Raw genomic sequence first — 18,690 nt, forward strand, 5'->3', positions numbered from 1 at the left:
CTTCCTGCACTCTGTATAGGGGCCGAAGAGGCGATCACTCGTCGTTGGGGGTCGCCCTCTGATTAAGTCCTCAGGCCTCGATTGATTCAATGCCGTTGGATTGTTTTCGAGGAACTTTGACTTCAAAGACAATTACAAAATTAAAATTAAAATATAATAAAATTCAATTATATAATGATAATAATAATAATAATAATGGGTTTCATGTCACGACAAAGCGGTTAATGCTTTCGCGTCAAGATTCGGTCCCCCGATGACGCACATCCATCTGTCGTTACTCGAGTCGGGGATGCGTTCGTGGTCCTTATTGAGATCTGCCACCTCATTGTGGGCCCATCCGTGTTCCGTGACGTACGCTTCGTGGCTGGAAGACAAAAGCCTCGTGGGGTCAATCGTAACCTTCCGTCGTGTCGTCTGTTTCCTGCGGGCACCGTCCGCCGACTGGCCTGTCGGATCAACGCACGAATCTGGAAGCGCCAACTGGACTACCGGCGGGCCAGGTCGCCCGTTGGTGTCGCACGAATCACCTCGCGCCTTCTCTTGCCCGTGGGGTCGTCGCTAGCATGTGAAAGCGGCGGCCGCTAGGCCATGGAATCGGATGTCCTGAGAGGCTGGCGGTGTTCTCAGCTTGGAGTGTCTCACGTTCCTGATGTGTGACATTCATATGCGTCAATGATAGCATCGTCAGGTAGGAGAGGGATCACATCAACCGCAGCGTTTTGTTTCTTGCACGGGGTTGATTCAATCCAGTCAAATAGCGTTTTCTGAACACTAACCATGTGTGCTCCTCCTCCTCCTCCTCCTCTTATAGAGAGATGAGCTCAGCTTACCACTGCTTGAGCTCCTTCTACGGCTTCTTCTCTTCTGTACTCTTCCAGTAGCTTGAGAGAGAGTGAGAGAGAAAAAGATAGCAGAAGCTTCAGCTCTCTCTTTATAGAGAGAGGTCTTTGCTCCTCCTCCTTTTATAGAGAGAGGATCTTCATCTTGCTGTGGAGCATAGACTATACCTACCTTCATCTTGTTAGGCTTCTCTCTTTTTCCAGTAGCTTTACAGAGACAGAGAATGTGTGTGTGTGTGTGTGTGAGAGAGAGAGAGAGAGAGAGAGAGAGAGAGAGAGAGTTTTACAATATCATCATATTTGGTCATGATTTTTACCTTCACATTGATGGATTTTTCACATATTAAATTGTTTACAATATCATATTTGGTGTTAAAATTATATCCTATTTGAGTTACGAAAAAACAAACCATATTTATCAAAAACTCATAATAAAAAAATTTAATCCTAATCTCATTCAATATTATATTAACAATTGTCTCGTTGTTTGATGCTCGATAGGATCGAAAAACCGTTTTAACGATCATTCTTGAAACCAATTTGGTTTTATGCTCAGGCATTTATATGAAAAGATGACTAATTAAGAGGAAAATGAGAGGTATTGGAATAGTTGTCATTCACTTTTGCAATCTTATTACAATGTGCACACTTTTACACATACATAATTAAGGGACTTTAGCATAAGCATCAAACTTAGCCTCACATAGGGCTATTACCAACTGGATAAGAACAAACACAGTGTCCATTCCATGACATCAATTATATTTTAGCTTCTAAGAAGAATCCTGATTCAAAGTTTGATTTGCCTAATAACAGTTCAGTCACATGAAACTATTGTGACACTTTGTAAAGATTCCATGTTTTGAAGTAATCTTGCAGGTTGCATCCTCAACAAGCCAACTTCTTCAATTTCTCATTTACACTTGATGGCTCCAAACCAATTCTTGAACAAAAAGCCTGTGGATTGCATGTAAAACAACCAGAAATAATGATCAGATATTATGCCTAATCAAGGTTTATCAAAATATTACTTTTTTTTATATTTCTTTCACCAATTTGGTTATAGGAGAATTGATTTCTTGTCATTTGAAACAACTTGTGATGTAATGAAGTGTGCAAATGAACTGAGACAACAGTAAGTGAGAGTGCAACATATCTACATAAACTGTAGCTTAATTAATGCAAATGGTGTGCTCCAAATGTTATATGTTCTGAAAAAAAAGCAAAATTGAACACCTTCCTCCATAAGTAATTATTTCCAAAGGAGTAATTTACATTTTTTTGTGTGTAGTTGATATGCCTAATTTTTGATATTTTATGTACATTTAAAATCATTGTCATATACACATTTATAGAATTGCTTTATGAGAATTTAGAAAAAGACAGTCGTCAAGTTATTTATGGAAAGTCCTAAGCTGGTGAAGAATGCATAAAGACACAATTAACTGAATGAGCTTTCAATGAAACTGGAAAGAAAGAAAGAAAAAAAAAGAAATCTAAATTAAAGACAAAAATTCAAGGAAATAAAATGGTGATCTTGAACTAAGCAGGAAGCTCGATATCAGTTGTTCGGATGACCTTAGCTAGGATACGAAGATTGGTCATCCAAAAATCTAGGTTGTCTAATGATGTTTGAGTCGATGATTACTTGACAGTGAATGGTGTGGAAGATCCTGCCACCCACAAGATTGAAACTGGCACTGATGACTTCAGCACCTTCTTCCTCGAGGACCCCGATAACCTTGCCAAACATGTAACTTGATCTCGACCCGGAAACGAAAGACACCAGTAGGGTAGAATCCATGCTTCTCACTTCAACCAGGAGGAAGTGTAAGTCTGCCGTCATTCTCCTCATTTCCTTCTTCTGTTTCAGCTTCTCTACTCTCCCTTGCAGCTCTTTAATGTAGTTGAAAGCTTGGTCCAACTGATCTTGGTCTCTCATGGCACGCTGTTGCGTTAGAAACAAGCAACAGATTAGGCCTTCATCATAGTAGAAAGCCTAAAATCATAGAGTTGCAAGTCGAAGATATCAGTCGTCTTAGAGAATCGAGGCAAGCAGGTTATCAGTCGTCTAAGACTCTCTCATCTTGGAAAGATGACAAGGAAGCAAAATTCTGTCGTAATATCTGAAAAGATGATTCTATATATCCAGTAAATTAATTGTAAGAATATCTTATAAAGAAAAACATGTCATATGGGAAGCCGAATGAACCCTTAACATTCTATCTTCTTTCGAGTATAGTAATGTACATAGTATCGACCCCTGTAAACAGATGAGATGAGTTCAGTGTGGTGAGAGTGAATTCTAAAGCTATCAGAGTTAGATTTTTACCCTCCTTCGCCCATCGATGCGTGTTATGTATATGAATATATATGCGTATGTAATATGTACCTTGGACATGGTTGTGTCTCTGGGGATGAGGGAGGTCAGCTTGAAGCAGAGATTCTTCATGCAGATTCTCCTGTTCCTCTCCACAGTCCTCCTCTCGATCTTGGCACCTTCAACTCCAGCACTGGCCTTCATCTCTCTCTCTCTCTCTGTGCGTGGAAATGGAGAACGAAGAGAGAAAGAAGCAGTGGAGGGTATGCAGAAACCTAACAAAGGAGTTCTTACGAGAGTATACTTTGCCGCAAAGTTCTCTGAATATAAAAAGGAGAAGGAGAAGGTGAGATGATGTCCCTTTTGGTCGGCATGGTTACACGTTTTAAGCTAGATTAAATCAACCCCATGCAGAAAAATAGAACCTGTGGTTGCTGTGGTATCTCGCAATCCTGTCAATAGGAATAGGAATGTTAGGCACTTCCTTGCGAATGCGAAAGAGAGCAACCTCAACCAACACCCTTAATTACCTGCTGATTGACTTCACGCAACTCTGCATGCTCTTGTGATCCCTTCGACTACTGTTGCTCTGAGATTCGTGCAATAGTGGTTATCAAATCGGGCAGACCATCAATCCGGTTTAATCTCAGGCCGCCAACCGGTTGAACCACATGCTTGAGAATTATATGTAAAATATATAGATAATATTATAACATAAGTTTTATGATAAGAGTGAAAGAGGATGAGATGGAATGAGAGTGTAACAAATGTAACAAAAATATCTTTAATGATAAATAAAATTAAAAATATATTTTAGAAATCATTTGATCCAACGGTCTAACCAGTGAACTTCGACCGGTCCGGTCGGTCCGGGCTTTACACCGTTTCTAACCGCAGCGTCGTCGTGCGCCTTTAGATTCCTAGATTGTGTCGATGGAATGGTGTTGAGATTCGTGCAACGATCGTATGGGCCAGTTGGCGCAATACGTGCCATGTGTACTTCGTCGCCGTGCATGACTTGAGACACGACTACGAAAGCCACTTCTCGGTGGCGCGATCTAAGTCGCAACGAATGGATGACGCACCTGCGGGCGTGCGTCACACCCGCTGTCGGATGCTAAGTCGTGACGCGACGGCCGTGGTACGGCCCGATCCTATCACGCCATAAGTCGCACGTGGAACGATTTCATCGGCGAGGATCGGTTAATGCCGCCTTGCCCCCAAGACGCGATGCATGAGTTCCGACCATGGACACCGGTCGCGTCAGACTGGAGCGCTCGAAGTCAAACCATGTCGATCTCAGAGCAGGCAATGGAGACCGGCAAGCAATTAAATTCTTTCTCTGTTCCTTTCTTTCTTCTTTCGCCCAGTTGGATTCCTCAATCTGTGCAGCCTCGACGTGTCACAAATTTCTCTGCTCTGTTTTGGCATCATGAGTTCCAATTTTCTCCCTTTGAAAACATGCATTACATGCCAAACGCAAATGTGTGATCCAAAGGAGATCATCGGATCCTTCTCGTCAAGGAGGAATGATTGAGCAAGTCATGGCTAATGACTGCAAAAAGAGAAGCAAACAGTTCATGTCAACCTCAGTCGTCCTCTACGTTAAGATCGAGGATTTCTACGGTCGAACTTTTCGTTCGAAGGCTACAGTTTTCTTCTCTTTCATTCTTAAAATGAAAAAAATTCATAATCTTTATAATAAAATAAATAGTTAGTTTCAAGCGATCGAGAATTCGAGATTTTTCGATTCGATGGATCGATCGAATCCGAGTTTTATAAGTATATAATTCAAGCCAAAAGAAGGAAAAAGTAACGCCAAGCAACTCTGTGCTCACACTTCTCTGCTTCCAGTGTAAACCCATCCCGGCGAGACGGCGGAGGGGTCGAGTCTCTTCTCGCGTCGCATCGAACGCGAGTCGTGGTGTGGCAAGCAAGTCATGGAGAGTGAAAGGGATGTGATGATAGCAGGATAATGTCAGTCATCGGAATCAACTCGCGTCACACCGAATGGGAGTCGTAATGTGGCAAGCAAGTCGTGGCCGGTGAAACCTCGAGACCGTGAGAAGTCCCTCGGCCGGCTGCGGACTTTTCTTCCTCGACTCACCCATCCATTAGAAGTTTCTTTTCGATCGAGGATGCCAGCCAACTAAGTTGACGAAGATATCGGTATTACAATCTTTATTGTTCTTGGATTTTGATTCTTTTGTCCTTCGTAGGTTTGGAAATGAGAGCATAAACAGTATTTAGTTCTGTTCATGTTTTTGCTCAATGAATTTTCCCTTTTTCTCTACTCACTAAAAATGTTATGTAGGATGAAATGCAATTTATTTATAAGAAATTTAATAATTAAGAAAAAAATTCTGCTACAAAAATTGTAGAAATCATATTAATTCTTCTCCAAAAGAGGAAACTATTGTCCATCTCTGTCCAAAGGTTTGAAGGTTTCAAGGAACAAATATGATAAAACTATAGTTCTTGAGGACATATACAAACATCACTTTGCAAGGAAATATTTAGATACATATGCTATTTTACAGAAAACAGAATTAGACTTTTCTACTTTGGTTTCATAATGCAACTTCAGCTACAGTGTCATATTCAGTGTCACACAACTGAGTGATTGCTATTGTGGTTGAATTCTGCTGTTGCACTCATATTCAATCGACATCTCCAAGTTTGACAAAAAGATGACCATCAATAGCATCTACATCCTGCCGAGCAATTAATTAAACAGCCTAAGAGAAAAAAAAGTCAAAGCTATAATTGGTACATTGCATTTCCTTGGCCACCAGACTGAAACATACATAAGTTCAACGCAATGCCCTTTTCAAAGCAAGCAAAAAATTGCAGTTCCATAATCCTTTCATCTTGTTTTCATTAAGGAAAAATTGAGATAAAAAAGATTTGGATATACAAGGATAATAAATAAGTGAATTTATGGTCACCGAGTTAGGAGATAGCAAGAGACGGCTACCGGCCTTATCTTCGAGTATCATACCATCTCCTTTGTTGGTATTAATTGCTTGCAAGATCTTCATAGCATCAGGCTTCTTTTTTTTTTTTGCATCTCCCAAGAACTTGAACAACAATGATGAATTGCTGGCAACAATTTCTGTAAGCTTCAACATAAGCTGCAATTTTCAGTATGGCAAGTGAGACTCTGAGATATCTCATTAAATTCATATGTAAAGCAGCAGGAAACTCTGAACCAACCATAACAAGAGAAGCTCTAGCCACATTTTTTGCTTCAGTATAATGTAAATTGAAATAGAAAGGAAGTAACCTGTCAAACAGCAAAGGGCAGCTGAGGTCAGGTTATGGCATGTCGCAGCAGCAGATCTCTTGAAAGCATACACCAAAGCTATACATGTCCATCTTGTAATGTAAAAGATTCAATCTAGAACATGAAAATGCTCCATCAAATTTTACACACCCTAGAACAGAGAACAAATTAGACCTCTGAGTCAAACTTCATGTGCCATTCCAAACTTCTCTAGTAGCTTTAGGAACTTGTGACACTAAAGCTCAGGTATCGAAGGATGGAGCATAGTTATGAGAACAGCTACGAAAACCAGTAATATTATAAGAACAACACTTCTGGAGCCACATATCCAAGACTTCCCCCTTGGGATTTTGAGACTCACATAGGCAACATTAAAGCCAACAATTCTGAACATTTCATGGATATCCAATCAAAGGTTTTAAATATCAGACATACTGTATGGAATGATCTGGTCATTCGAGAGCGAACCAGCAAGCAAACTGGTTGGTCCACTTCCTATTTCATGTGTGTACCAGTTGTATGAAGCAAAATTGGCTGAACAGTTTGTCTACAGCTTTCAGAAATCTGTGAAGTTTAAAGCCTTTTCTATCTTCGTCACCGCAGATGTAGTCCATGAGGCACCTCCTTCGCTGCCATCTGCCACATCCACCTCGGCAATTGGCTCCTCCCAATACCACCACCTATGTGTCATCTCCTCCTCATCTTCCTCCTCTTCCCCCACCTCCACCTTCTTCAATTCCTCCTCTGGTTCCTCACTCCTACTACTCCCCTCTTCTCTTCCTTTTACTCTCTGGTCCGACTGTACCTTGTATCGAGCCATGGTACCCATATAGATTCAGCCACTGACCGATATCAGCATCACCTTTTTTCAGAGGAAAATGGGAAAACCCCCACTTCACAAGGGAGAAAAAGAAAAATCAAGAACAAACAACAAAGACAAGAAAATGAAGATGAAGGAGAAGAAAAAACTCATAGTTGCTCCAAAGCTTCAGCTAGGTTGTACCATCTTTCCTGAATAAGCCTGCAGCACATGTGCATGCACTTGCATGATCATATTGATGTGCACATACATAGAACATGGAAGATAACTTTGAAACCACCACCAACATAATCTACAAGATCGAGATTATTTATCAAAATTAACAGCTAAAAAGTGATTAAAAAAAGAATGACACATTCATCACAAACAAACAATTAGACCATCACTCAAAAACCATGCGCATGTTCAACCAAAGTGTCCCATCTGACTCACCAAGCATGATTAACTCCAGTCTTTTGTATGCTTAGGAGTGGTTTTCATTACACAAAGGAAGATGTGGCTGCTCAATAAGGAATGGAGCAGTGGAAGTCAAAACTGGATTCTTTTTATTTTGGACTTCTCCAAATACTATGTATTAGATCTGGGACCTGCATTCTGTTTGCATGACTCCTATAAAGTAGTGGGGTGCCACTTTTATGTGTGACTACTGAACACATCTAAATGCCCATGTCAGATTTAATCCCTCATCTTAATTGCTTGTTCTCTCCCTCTTTTGTTGGCATTTTTGTTACCCATGTACATCATGAAATTAATTTGGTGACTGACTGATTGTGTTAATTATAGGAAGGCAAGTATTCTGTGTTGCATGTTGGAATTCAGATGATGCTCCTCCAGTACTTTCACCTTTTTGACTCTTAATTCCAATATCTCATGAACAATTTGTAATCATAAGAGGATCTCTAGCTTGAGAGAGCCCCCATCAGGTTGATCAGTCAGTAATAAGGAGGGGAACCTGGCAACTAATTAAGCCCTTCATGAATATGCTACTAAAAATTATAAATATTTGTCATATTCTACATAAAGATAGTTTTATATTAATTTTTTTGTGATAAGAGTCGTCAGAGATACTTTTTTGCTGCAAAAATAGCTACCCAGAAAACATTGATTGATATTTGGAAAAATAGTTTTCAGTAGTCATAGGAATTGGAACAAAGTACATAAAGAAACATTCTTTTGGGAAAGAAAAAATTCAAATCCACCATGGCCATTGAGCTCAGACAAGCCTATTTTGATCATATGTTGAGCAACACAGTATTGCTTACTATTGCAGTTAATATTGCATTTGCATCATAATTTATAAATAAAACATCTTCCTACACACTAGAAATGAAAATTACACTGAGCAGCACATCAATTCCAATTGTCCAAGAATATTCCTGAGCCCTTGACTCAAATCTTAGGCTTACATATATAGCTTGTTAGCTTTGCAGATCAACTATATCAATACAGTTTCATTTGATACAGCAGTGCTTGATATTCAATCCAACTGCAACTTTATATGCATATTGCTCAAACAAACATCATTTTCTACAATCATTCTGCACCTAATTTAGTCGATCTTGCCAACAAAAACACTCATGATGCTGATAATCCTATCTTCGATGATCCATAATGTTATAGCTGTTGCAAAATATTCCCATAAAATGTCAGAAGCAATTGTGGGACTTAAGATTAAATTTAATCATGATTGATGGCCTCTTCAAAAGAATCTGCAAGGACCTCAGCAAGGCTCCACTTAGAATTAAGTTTATTGATACTCTGAGTCTCAGATACTTTACGTTTCTTCCCAGATATTGATTCTGGAAGCCAATATCCAGGGCCAGCCATTGGCTCCAGTATATTTCCAACAATAGGTTCTAAGTTGCGCCAAGGATCTTCAAGCATTGACTTACAGTAGTATCTGTTAGGTTTTCTTTGAACTGAGGCTTTGTCATTAGAACTTTGGCCTCTACCACAAGTAGCTGGTTTCAGACTTGAGCCACTGCTAATTTGTAGGCTGCTGCCTCTGACAGAAATTGATTGTGGAGTACCACTACTTTGGGCAATGCTATTAGGGCTTCCCCAAGGTCCAAAATGAGGGCCTGAGAGAACACTAATTGGAGAGTTTGTGGGAAAGCCACGGATACCACCAGATCTATTCCAGGAACCTCGGCCACTAGCAGGAGTTCCTTGGTGCCCAGAGAAAGGAGTTAGCAACCGTACAGGGCTTCTCCACGGACTGCTATGAACACCACATGATGGCATTTTATAAGAAATAGAATCTGGAGGCTGGGACATATGAAACTGATTGTTCCCTCTTCCTGCTACAACTAGCAAACACAGAAGATAAGCAATTCCAACTTCTTTGTTTCATAAAAACAGTAACTATGTGTATATAAAAATAAAAACAATAATCATATTACCGAATTATATTATTATAGTAACTATTACAAAAATCATATAGAAGATCCAAAACTTATCATCATGTAGCTTTAAAGTCAACCATAAGCCTCTTTTGTGGTCCCAATGCATCTCTAACCACCAGGCAGGTGATGTACAGGATAATGCAACAACAAAAAAAACATATTAGACAAATTCCAAATCCTATGACATCTCCATTTCCTAAAAATAATAGTATAGCTTCTCCTTTGTTTCATTTTCATACTCAAATTTTCAAATACCGGTCGATCCAACCAAGGACTAGTACGGGACCATAATACCATGTGGTTCAATACCGATCAATTTTTTAAATAATTTTTTTTTCTAGAAGTATCAGACAATTTGAGTCATTATATCACCTGTAATACCATACCAGACCAACAAGGCATCAAAATCAATGTCAGGCCGAGACTCCTTGGTCATGGATGTTTTCTAGACCAAGCAGCATCAGAAAAACTGAAAGATAACTAGGTCACAACTAAATACTGCTCCAGTTCTAAACTAAACGAGGAAAATAAAAGAATAATAATGAAATCAATAGGAAGGTAAAGTAAGAAATATGAGGAATTGCTTACCAGTAGGAAAAGATGATGGTGCTGGATGATAGGGGGTTGAGGGAGTAAATCCGATGGCACCAACACCTCGCATCCTCTTGCTGGACGTGAAGGCTGACAGGGGATTGGTGATAAAGAAATCACTATTAGAGATGGATGGCTGGCACTCAAGGGCCGGTGGTGGCTGGATTGGAGAGTTAGAGATTTGAGGTAGCAAAAGGAGTGGTGGGGGAACAGTCAAGAGTGAGTAGGAGGGTTCCAAGGTGGTGACCATGGCCCGAGAATCCTGCAAGCTCATGGCCCGAAGCCTCTCCCTCCTCTTTGTGGACTCCTCCATGGAAGTGAAGACAATGATCCAAAAGGTGAAACCCTAAAAGACCACAATAAAGATACAAAATATTATATCATGTCAACATATCAGAAACAAAGCATCTGGCAGCAGAATACAAGTAATCATGTCCATAAGAATTGTCAACAATTCTGATAGGTGATTAATGGATAAATTGAAAGTGAAAACCCAAACATTCCCTATTAAGATCCACATAATCAATTATGCCAAATTAAAATTAACAGCCTCACTGTTCAGATTCACATAATTAGGTAACCCAAGTGAATATTTAATAAAGGAGATATACTTGAACTAACATTGAGTAACTTATAGCAAATGAACAGAGAATAAACAAATTAAATATTAAAGTTACAATTAAGAATATAATGACCAAAGAAAACAAAATTTATAGGCTTAGTTTGAATTAAATTATATAAAAGATAGCTATTTCTCGAGAAGAAATAAACTAAAGTTATTCACACTCCAAAGTATCATGTTACCTGTTATACCAACAACAATCTTGACTTTCTAGAGTCACAACCCATAAGGCAAGAAAACAGAACCACACTGAACCGGCTCCAATCGTCACTGAACCAACATGAATTGGGTTTAGTTTCCACAAGACCAGACTGAACCCCACTGAACTGGCTCCAATTGTCACTAAATCAACAAGATTTGGGCTCAATTCCTGTTGAACCAGACAAGACAGGCCTGAACCAAGATTTCTAATCTAAGCATGAATACAATGGGCCACAATGACCCATGCAAGGCCATGCTATAGATCTACTTCTGTCATAATCCGACATGATAGTATAACCGACCTCATTAATTTCATTGAGTTTAAACCAGGGTTCTCAATTTCGATGTGTACCACTCGATACCGGCGGTACATACCGGTCCGAGAGGATACCGGTACGCGGACCGTCCTCTACCGGGCAGTACCAGTGTTTTGACCAGTACCGAGGCGTACCGACTGGTACCGATACGTACTGACCGGTACCGCCCCGGGTTTCGACCGTTACCGAGGCATACCGATCGGTACACCCTAGCGTGGTAGGCAAAGGTATTTTTAAGGTTTTAGGGTATACAATTATTACGCCCTAGCGTACCGACAGTATATACCGGTACGTACTGTATCGAGCAGAACTCGGTACGTCGATACGGACCGGTATTCAAAACCTTGGTTTAAACCACTAGTTCAAAATGTTTAAATCAAAGGTAACAATAGTACACTCATCAAACATCTTAATCTTTGCCCACTTCTGATGTGGGACTAATCAAAATTCCTAATATTGATATATATAGCAAAATCAAGAAAAATATAATGTAATAAAAAAACTACTTGAGTCCTATAAGCTGACGTCACCCCCTTCTTTTCTTACAACCCCAATCCCCTAAGCCGTTGAGTCACTACTTGTGTGATGCAATGGGAGGGGTTATATATATATATATATATATATATATATATATATATAGGGTGGTTGCCTAGGGTTTAAACTAAGGTATGCAATTTCGTACCGTACCGGAGTTTCGACGTTCGTTCGGTACGGTACGAAACTGTATACCGTTCGGTATATATATATATATATATATATTATTTTTATAAAAAGCGACGCGACGTCGCCTTTTAATATATATATATATATATATATCGTTTCGTCCGATAACGGGCGGTCCGTGTACTGGTACGGGTGGTACGTACCGGGCGGTATTATTCAAAATTGCATACCTTGATTTAAACTACAAGGGAAAACCTTAAATTGATTTGATTTCAAGTTTTCCATAATGGGTATGGGCTGAATTAGGAAGAAGTTTCTCTATAAATGCACATATGTTTAATTTAAGTAGGGTTTACTTTAAGAAATAAATTTTCAGTGATTATAACAATTTCCTTGTGAAAACCATGTAAATTATGGTAGCAATTCCTACTTAAACATATCATTTCCGTTTTTCATTTAATGACCTTGAAAAAGAAATTTAATTTTCCAACTCGCCTTCAGGTTTATAACCTCTAACAAATAATATTTTCAAAAGTACACTTGGGAAGGATCTTTTTCATTTTGCAAAATGGTGAAGGTGAATTGTGATCTCAAGACCTTGTAAGGATCTGATAGTGTTCTTACAAGCTAAGTAAGCTAATACCATTTCGAATAACAAACCTATATCGATGACTAGGATAGACAGATACATACCATGTGAGGTATGTACATACCGCTATACTGTGTGAGGTATGTATCGGTCAATTAGAGCAGACCGCTTGAAACAAGAGCGGTCCGCATACCGGTTCATACCTGGACCATTGTATGCCACCCATTTCATATTGATCGAAGCGAGACAGCGATCCATAGCTAATACCTTCAAGATTTGTAAGGGTAAGATTTCAAACCATCAACCTAAGGTAAATGAGTCAGGTACATCACCATCAAACTAATATTTTAGTTGTTACGATTGGAGAATGAAGATTCGGATCGTCAACCTATGATAAGTAAGTCGGATATATCACCGTTAAACTAATGTTTCAGGTGTAAAAATCTTTATGATAAGGTTTTTGGAACCCTTAATTTAGGGTAAATGTACATGATATATCAAAATTTATAGGGTGAGGTTTTAAAGTCTCAACCTAAGATGCGTGAGTGAGATATACCATCACCATAATAATATTTTCTGTTTAAAATTTCTGGCATAAGATTTTGAACAGGTAAGTGAATCATGTCAATCACCATTAGAGTTGTGCATCTACCCTCAACCTAAGATAAGCAAGTCACGTATACCATCACTATATTAATGTTTAAAGTATTAAAAAAACAATAGAATGAGGTCCCAAGCCCTGATAAGTGAATCAAGTAAAGTTAGGAAGGATCATGCACCTGTAAATTGTAATTTGAAAAACAAAAATTTGGAACCAAATTCAATAACCGTTCGAGTTAAGTAAATATTATTGAATACTGATGTTGCAAAATCGAGTAGATAACCTAGTAATTCTACACCTATTTTACTAAAACAGATTTTTCCTTCTATTATGCACCTTTTTTTATCCACTATAAAGACGTTCAATTGAAGCAGTTTTTTTATTCATCAGAAGTTCTAACATACACACAATAAAAAGGAAAAGGAAAGGCTTTATTAAAATATATTAAACGTAACAAAGATATTAATCAACAGGTTCGAAGAGATGATGAGATGGGAGGAACGAAAGGGAACGGATCAAAGAAGAGACCTCGGTTCAAGTCGTCGGCGATGACCACGTAATCTGTGGGGATTACCAGAGGCAGACACGGCTCCCACTCCGACGACTGCTCAACGGCTGGCGGCAGCTATCGGCGAGGAGCGGTACGGAAGACCTAGGAAAAACCCGGGGCTTCGCTTTTCTGTCACATTTTATGGTCGAGGCCGAAACCTACTGTAAAGGAACTGTTATGGGTCCCACTGGTGTTTTCGTTTCATCTTCAATTACTATGAGGGTAAAGGTTTGGGTAGATCAGTCAAAACAGAAATTAGCCGTCGGATCTGCGTTACCACCGAGACCCGTTAGAAACGGACTTGGGGTTCAGAGCTAAGAGTCTCCGTATCCAACACCAAGATCCGATCCGATTCCAACTTGGGCAGGAATTAGGGCTTCGCTTTCAACCAAAAACCCATTGGTCTTCTCTTTTATCCTTGGGGAAGGAGAGAACCGCCCCGAGAAAGGTACCTCCTCTTCCCAAAGTCGCCTCCTCTTCTCACATTTCCGATCGATTCTCGAAGTGTCCGCTTGTTCTATCGCTCTATTTTTTTCCCTTTTCTCGAAATATATGCTTCTTGAACTGTTCAAAGTTATTCTCGTAATGTTCATGTTAAAATCGTCAAAGTTGGAATCTTTCATCTATAACGCGTTGGTTCGGTGATGAAAGTTGAATCTTTCATCTGGTTTTGTTTGGTCGTGTGATGTTAGCTTTGTTTGCGATGGCTCGATGTGGCCGAGTTCTCATGGTTCCTTGTCGTACCGTACGACAGAAAAGTTCGGTGCTTTACAGCCTTTTTAGTGGCTTCTGCAACTCCGCTGATTTGCCGGAGCTGCCTGATTGGTTTAGGTACCCGCAGGGCCAGCAAAATTTTGTGGATTTTGATGATGATTTTGTACTTCCAACCAAGTTGGAATTTTTGGAAGATAGTGGTTGCAGTTTGAAGGCCCACGATTGGAGGTTGGATTATAGAAGGGGGTCTTATGATATCGATGATGGTGATAGTGATATCGATACAATCTGTAGCATCTTGAAGTCAAACTTCACATCCGTTGAAGCTGTCTTTCAAGCTTTAAATGGCTTCTGTGTACATGTGTCCGATGATTTGGTTGATAAGATATTGAAGAGATTTAGTGATGATTGGAGTCGAAGCTTTGGCTTCTTTATGTGGGCTGATACTCAAGTAGGTTACCAACACTCTCCTCATTCTTATGATATGATGGTTGACATTTTAGGAAAGTTGAAACAATTTAATGTGATGTGGAGATTGGTTGATGAGATGGTTCGGCTTGGGGGTTTGGTGTCACTGGCAACTATGACAAAGGTGATGAGAAGGCTTGCTGGAGCTGGTAGGTGGAATGATGCCATAAGAACTTTCCATCGCATTGAGAGCTTTGGTGTTAAGAAAGATACTATAGCCATGAATGTACTGTTGGACACTTTATGCAAGGAAAGGAGCGTTGAGCACGCAAGAGATGCCTTTTTGGAACTACGGATTGAAGTATGGCCTAATGCCAGTAGTTTTAATACTTTAATTCATGGGTGGTGCAAAGCACGGAAACTAGAAGAGGCTAGGAGAGCAATGGAGGAAATGAAAGAATTTGGTTTTAGTCCTTGTGTGATTACATATACTAGTCTCATTGAAGCTTATTGCTTGGAGAAGAACTTCAGAATGGTTGATGCGATCCTTGATGAGATGCGTGTGCATGGGTGTCAACCAAACATTGTGACCTATACTATTATAATGCATTCTTTAGGGAAAGCCAAGGAAATTCAAGAAGCTTTGATGATTTATGATAAGATGAAGACTGATGGATGTGCTCCTGATACGTCATTCTACAACTCTTTGATTTACATACTAGGTAAGGCAGGGCGATCACGAGATACCAATGACATATATGAGGAAATGTGCAAGAATGGCATCTCTCCAGATGTAACCACATTCAATACCTTAATTTCAGCTGCTTGTGATCACTCTCAGGAGGAGAATGCCTTGAAGTTACTCTTTTCTATGCAAGAAGTCCATTGCAAACCTAACATCGAGACCTACACCCCGCTATTGAAACTTTGTTGTAAACAGAAATGGGTGAAGATCCTCATGTATTTACTTGGACATATGTTTAAGAAAGATATTAGTCTTGACCTTAGCACCTACAGTCTTTTGGTACATGGGCTTTGTCGAAATGGGAAGGTAGATCAGTCATGTCTATTTTTTGAAGAAATGGTGTTGAAGGGGTTCATTCCTAAACAACATACATACAATATTCTAATTAAGGAACTTAAAAGGAAGAATATGGAGAGTTTAAAGGTGAAAATACAACAATTAATGCTGCAGGCTGAGAGTATGAAGCTATCTAATCTTCATGCAGTCAATAAGGATGATATTGAATGAAGGCCAAGTGATTGTTTGTGGTGGCAGTGTATCTCTTTCTGAAGTAAGTTTCACCTTCTGTTTCTTGGTCTTTGTGTGTTTCTTCTTGTCTACCATTTACTATTGTACGAATGCAACCCTTTTGAAGTGTTTTATCATTTTTTTTGTAAGAAGGTGTTAGATGTTTTAATTGTTTGCTGGACAACTTAATTTTTCTTGAGCAACTTAACTTTCAGTTGAAGTTTGTCTAGCTATCAATGAAGTGGGTTTTTACAAACCATACAAAGCAATCTTGATTCTCCTTATCCTCTTTCTTCGGCATACCGGTTCTTATCAAACTTGTATCACTCCAGCTAGCAGTTGGTATCGGTCCAGTATTGAGATTTAAAAACCATGGTCACCATATATTTTAATCGCCAAACTCCACATATCTAGTGATTTAGGATTCAAAAAGTAAGGTTCTAGTTTAAGAAGATTGATGACAATGTTTTGCACTGCTATTTTGCTTTTCTTCTTTTCTGAAACCCAACGGGACCTTAAATTGTATTTATGAGTGATAATTAAAGAATAAATAAATTTATAAAGAATATTTTCTATTTTGATACAGATTTCATTATCCTGATTTAGTGATGACATGGTAACTAATTGTAACCGTAGTTAGGGTAAGGCAGCTAACCTCTTTTGGCTGCTGGAGCTCCAGCTAAGGTTGATCTGGGCTCGGATTTGTTGAGTTATCATAGTGCTTCCTGGACCAAGCCCCCCTAGTCTATGCTGAGATGTGCGTCTCTAATCTACTCGGTGCTGATCGAAATGACTTGAGCTATGCTGTTTCGAGTAGCGCTGGCCTAGCTGTGCCAACGTAGGTTGTGCCGATCTCAGCTATGCACCAGGTACCCAGACTAGGTAAGTGCTGAGGATTTTATTGTGTTGCCCAGGTGTCAGCATTTTATTGTCCCTGACTATTTTATCATAACAGAAGGATTATCTTTCCACCTTTCTTTCATAATTTTAATTTGCTAATCTCTCCAGTGATCTATACACATGCATATGACAGTATCATAATCTATACACATGCATGTTGTAAGTAGTTCATTTAGCATTTAGTTTTTGTTTCTTTATCATTATATGCATTACTATTATCTCATCAGATTCTCATTGGTTTTGGTTTTGGTTTTAGCCTTCACATTATCTCTGCTGAGGATCAAGCAGTTGGGTCTATTTGTCTTGGAGATCATTGTTATCAATGCATTTGTCACGTGGGATGTGGTAAACATAGAAGTTTTCTGATAAATTTGCCACTGAAACATGCTTGTGTTTGCCTGCTAAAAGTGAACTCCAAAATTTCTGATTCAGGCTGATTTGCAGCAACCAGTGTTCATTTGTCCAAAGCAACATCTATGGTGGAAACTGATGGGCTTGCAGTGTGCCTAAGTCTAGGTGAGTGCCCAGGCTGTTGCCTGAACTGTTTGGAAAATGATGTTGATGTAAATAGCTTTGGGGACATTTCCTAACTTGCAAATAGTTTTTTGTTCTTCTCTTTTTTCTGTAAGAGAAAGTAGATCAGATCCCTTATGACTGAGCAACCCTCCTTCTCGAACTCTGTTGGCTAACTGCTGTTTATATGTGTGCCTACATTGCAAGGGTCTTCTCACTAAATTGAAATTTCAATTCTAGAGTTGGATAATGCTGTTGTAGCATTGTGATAACTTGATCCACCCGATTAACATGCCACACAGCGACAGAGGTGGAAACAAGGATCATCGACAACAGGCTCGCTAGCTCAAGGTGCAGAAACTATCATTTCTGCAGAAAACCTCATGCCACTGAGAATACATATATTTTGTTATTTACTTCTCTATATTTACAGTGAGACAGGAAGGTCTGAAAGGATGCCATGGTAGGATGAAGATTCATCAGCTGAAGTACTTCCCTTGCATGTTGGAGAAGCACAGAATCAAGTAAGCACAAGCATAACCAACTTATTTTGACTTTTATATTGTTCCGATATGTGTGCACTGTCAACTTTATGATTGCTTAAAGATGGTTTTCATTGCCAGCCCCCTCAACTTCGGCGCATTTGAAGCCCGTTCTTCATTTTCTGTTCAAGTGCTTTGTACCAAGTACCAATTCGATCATTTCAAATTTCATTTGTGAATGGATTATCAATCATTGACACTAATCTTATTATGTTTCCATATTCATCTTCAGCACATTTTAATGTGCGACTGAATAGGTTAGCATATCACTGTATTTAATGCTGTTCTTTAGAGGGCAACTGATGTTATCTATCCTCAGATTATGTACGAGTCAACTGGTTTATGCAACTGTTGCATATGGTCATTATACTGTAAACGGTAATTCATACTGCCAACAATAGCCCTACAAAAGGCAAGAGTTAGAAACTGCCACAAGCAGAACAAACGAGAGAATACAAAAGGCAAAAAGTTGCAACGATGGATTGCATTCATCACCCAGATAAGCTTTTTGGCATAGTAAAAGGCTCAAAAGAAAGATGCACATTGGTTCTTGGTTC

At 39.3% G+C, this 18,690-nt stretch overlaps 3 protein-coding genes across 16 annotated transcripts; 1 reads left to right on the forward strand and 2 right to left on the reverse strand.

Moving 5' to 3' along the window:
- Positions 1 to 1,465: 1,465 nt before the first annotated feature.
- On the reverse strand, positions 1,466 to 3,469 carry LOC135585692 (transcription factor bHLH162-like). 2 transcript variants are annotated; one of them, XM_065091509.1, is made up of 3 exons: positions 3,232 to 3,469; positions 2,488 to 2,787; positions 1,466 to 1,796 (listed from the first exon to the last, which is right to left on the reverse strand). In XM_065091509.1, the coding sequence occupies exons 1-3, from the start codon at positions 3,361 to 3,363 to the stop codon at positions 1,728 to 1,730; spliced, it is 501 nt and encodes a 166-aa protein (XP_064947581.1). In that variant the 5' UTR covers positions 3,364 to 3,469; the 3' UTR covers positions 1,466 to 1,727. The 2 variants fall into 2 exon arrangements, with proteins under 2 accessions (XP_064947581.1, XP_064947580.1); XM_065091508.1 differs by having other exon boundaries at positions 2,488 to 2,838.
- A 2,444-nt stretch (positions 3,470 to 5,913) lies between these two features.
- On the reverse strand, positions 5,914 to 13,925 carry LOC135598363 (protein SICKLE-like). 8 transcript variants are annotated; one of them, XR_010481539.1, is made up of 4 exons: positions 13,783 to 13,925; positions 10,259 to 10,607; positions 6,446 to 6,596; positions 5,914 to 6,293 (listed from the first exon to the last, which is right to left on the reverse strand). XR_010481539.1 is itself a non-coding variant. In XM_065092031.1 (3 exons), the coding sequence occupies exons 2-3, from the start codon at positions 10,572 to 10,574 to the stop codon at positions 8,943 to 8,945; spliced, it is 939 nt and encodes a 312-aa protein (XP_064948103.1). In that variant the 5' UTR covers positions 10,575 to 10,607; positions 13,783 to 13,925; the 3' UTR covers positions 8,530 to 8,942. The 8 variants fall into 8 exon arrangements, 3 of the variants coding, with proteins under 3 accessions (XP_064948103.1, XP_064948102.1, XP_064948101.1); XR_010481540.1 differs by lacking the exons at positions 5,914 to 6,293; positions 6,446 to 6,596 and adding exons at positions 6,603 to 7,338; positions 7,449 to 7,557; XR_010481538.1 differs by lacking the exons at positions 5,914 to 6,293; positions 6,446 to 6,596 and adding an exon at positions 6,603 to 7,466.
- Positions 13,926 to 14,174: 249 nt separating this feature from the next.
- LOC135598364 (pentatricopeptide repeat-containing protein At3g22670, mitochondrial-like) lies at positions 14,175 to 18,460 on the forward strand. 6 transcript variants are annotated; one of them, XM_065092033.1, is made up of 7 exons: positions 14,259 to 16,221; positions 16,815 to 17,060; positions 17,335 to 17,423; positions 17,511 to 17,594; positions 17,799 to 17,942; positions 18,025 to 18,115; positions 18,215 to 18,460. In XM_065092033.1, the coding sequence occupies exon 1, from the start codon at positions 14,490 to 14,492 to the stop codon at positions 16,176 to 16,178; it is 1,689 nt and encodes a 562-aa protein (XP_064948105.1). In that variant the 5' UTR covers positions 14,259 to 14,489; the 3' UTR covers positions 16,179 to 16,221; positions 16,815 to 17,060; positions 17,335 to 17,423; positions 17,511 to 17,594; positions 17,799 to 17,942; positions 18,025 to 18,115; positions 18,215 to 18,460. The 6 variants fall into 6 exon arrangements, 5 of the variants coding, with proteins under 5 accessions (XP_064948105.1, XP_064948106.1, XP_064948107.1 ...); XM_065092034.1 differs by having other exon boundaries at positions 16,858 to 17,060; XR_010481542.1 differs by lacking the exons at positions 14,259 to 16,221; positions 16,815 to 17,060 and adding an exon at positions 14,175 to 14,252.
- Positions 18,461 to 18,690: the final 230 nt, after the last annotated feature.

Source organism: Musa acuminata, chromosome BXJ2-1 (assembly GCF_036884655.1).
Source record: "Musa acuminata AAA Group cultivar baxijiao chromosome BXJ2-1, Cavendish_Baxijiao_AAA, whole genome shotgun sequence".
Lineage (NCBI taxonomy): Eukaryota > Viridiplantae > Streptophyta > Magnoliopsida > Zingiberales > Musaceae > Musa > Musa acuminata.

Bases quoted from the DNA above. Each gene is read 5' to 3' on its own strand.
- LOC135598364 (XM_065092033.1), top strand. From the start codon at position 14,490: ATGTTAGCTTTGTTTGCGATGGCTCGATGTGGCCGAGTTCTCATGGTT.
- LOC135598363 (XM_065092029.1), bottom strand. From the start codon at position 10,574: ATGGAGGAGTCCACAAAGAGGAGGGAGAGGCTTCGGGCCATGAGCTTG. The intron at 9,575-10,258 runs GTAAGCAATTCC...TGTGTTTGCTAG, and splicing joins ACCATCATCTTTTCCTACTG to TTGTAGCAGGAAGAGGGAAC.
- LOC135585692 (XM_065091508.1), bottom strand. From the start codon at position 3,363: ATGAAGGCCAGTGCTGGAGTTGAAGGTGCCAAGATCGAGAGGAGGACT. The intron at 2,839-3,231 runs GTACATATTACA...CTATGATTTTAG, and splicing joins GAGACACAACCATGTCCAAG to GCTTTCTACTATGATGAAGG. The intron at 1,797-2,487 runs GTAATCATCGAC...TGCAATCCACAG, and splicing joins TCCACACCATTCACTGTCAA to GCTTTTTGTTCAAGAATTGG.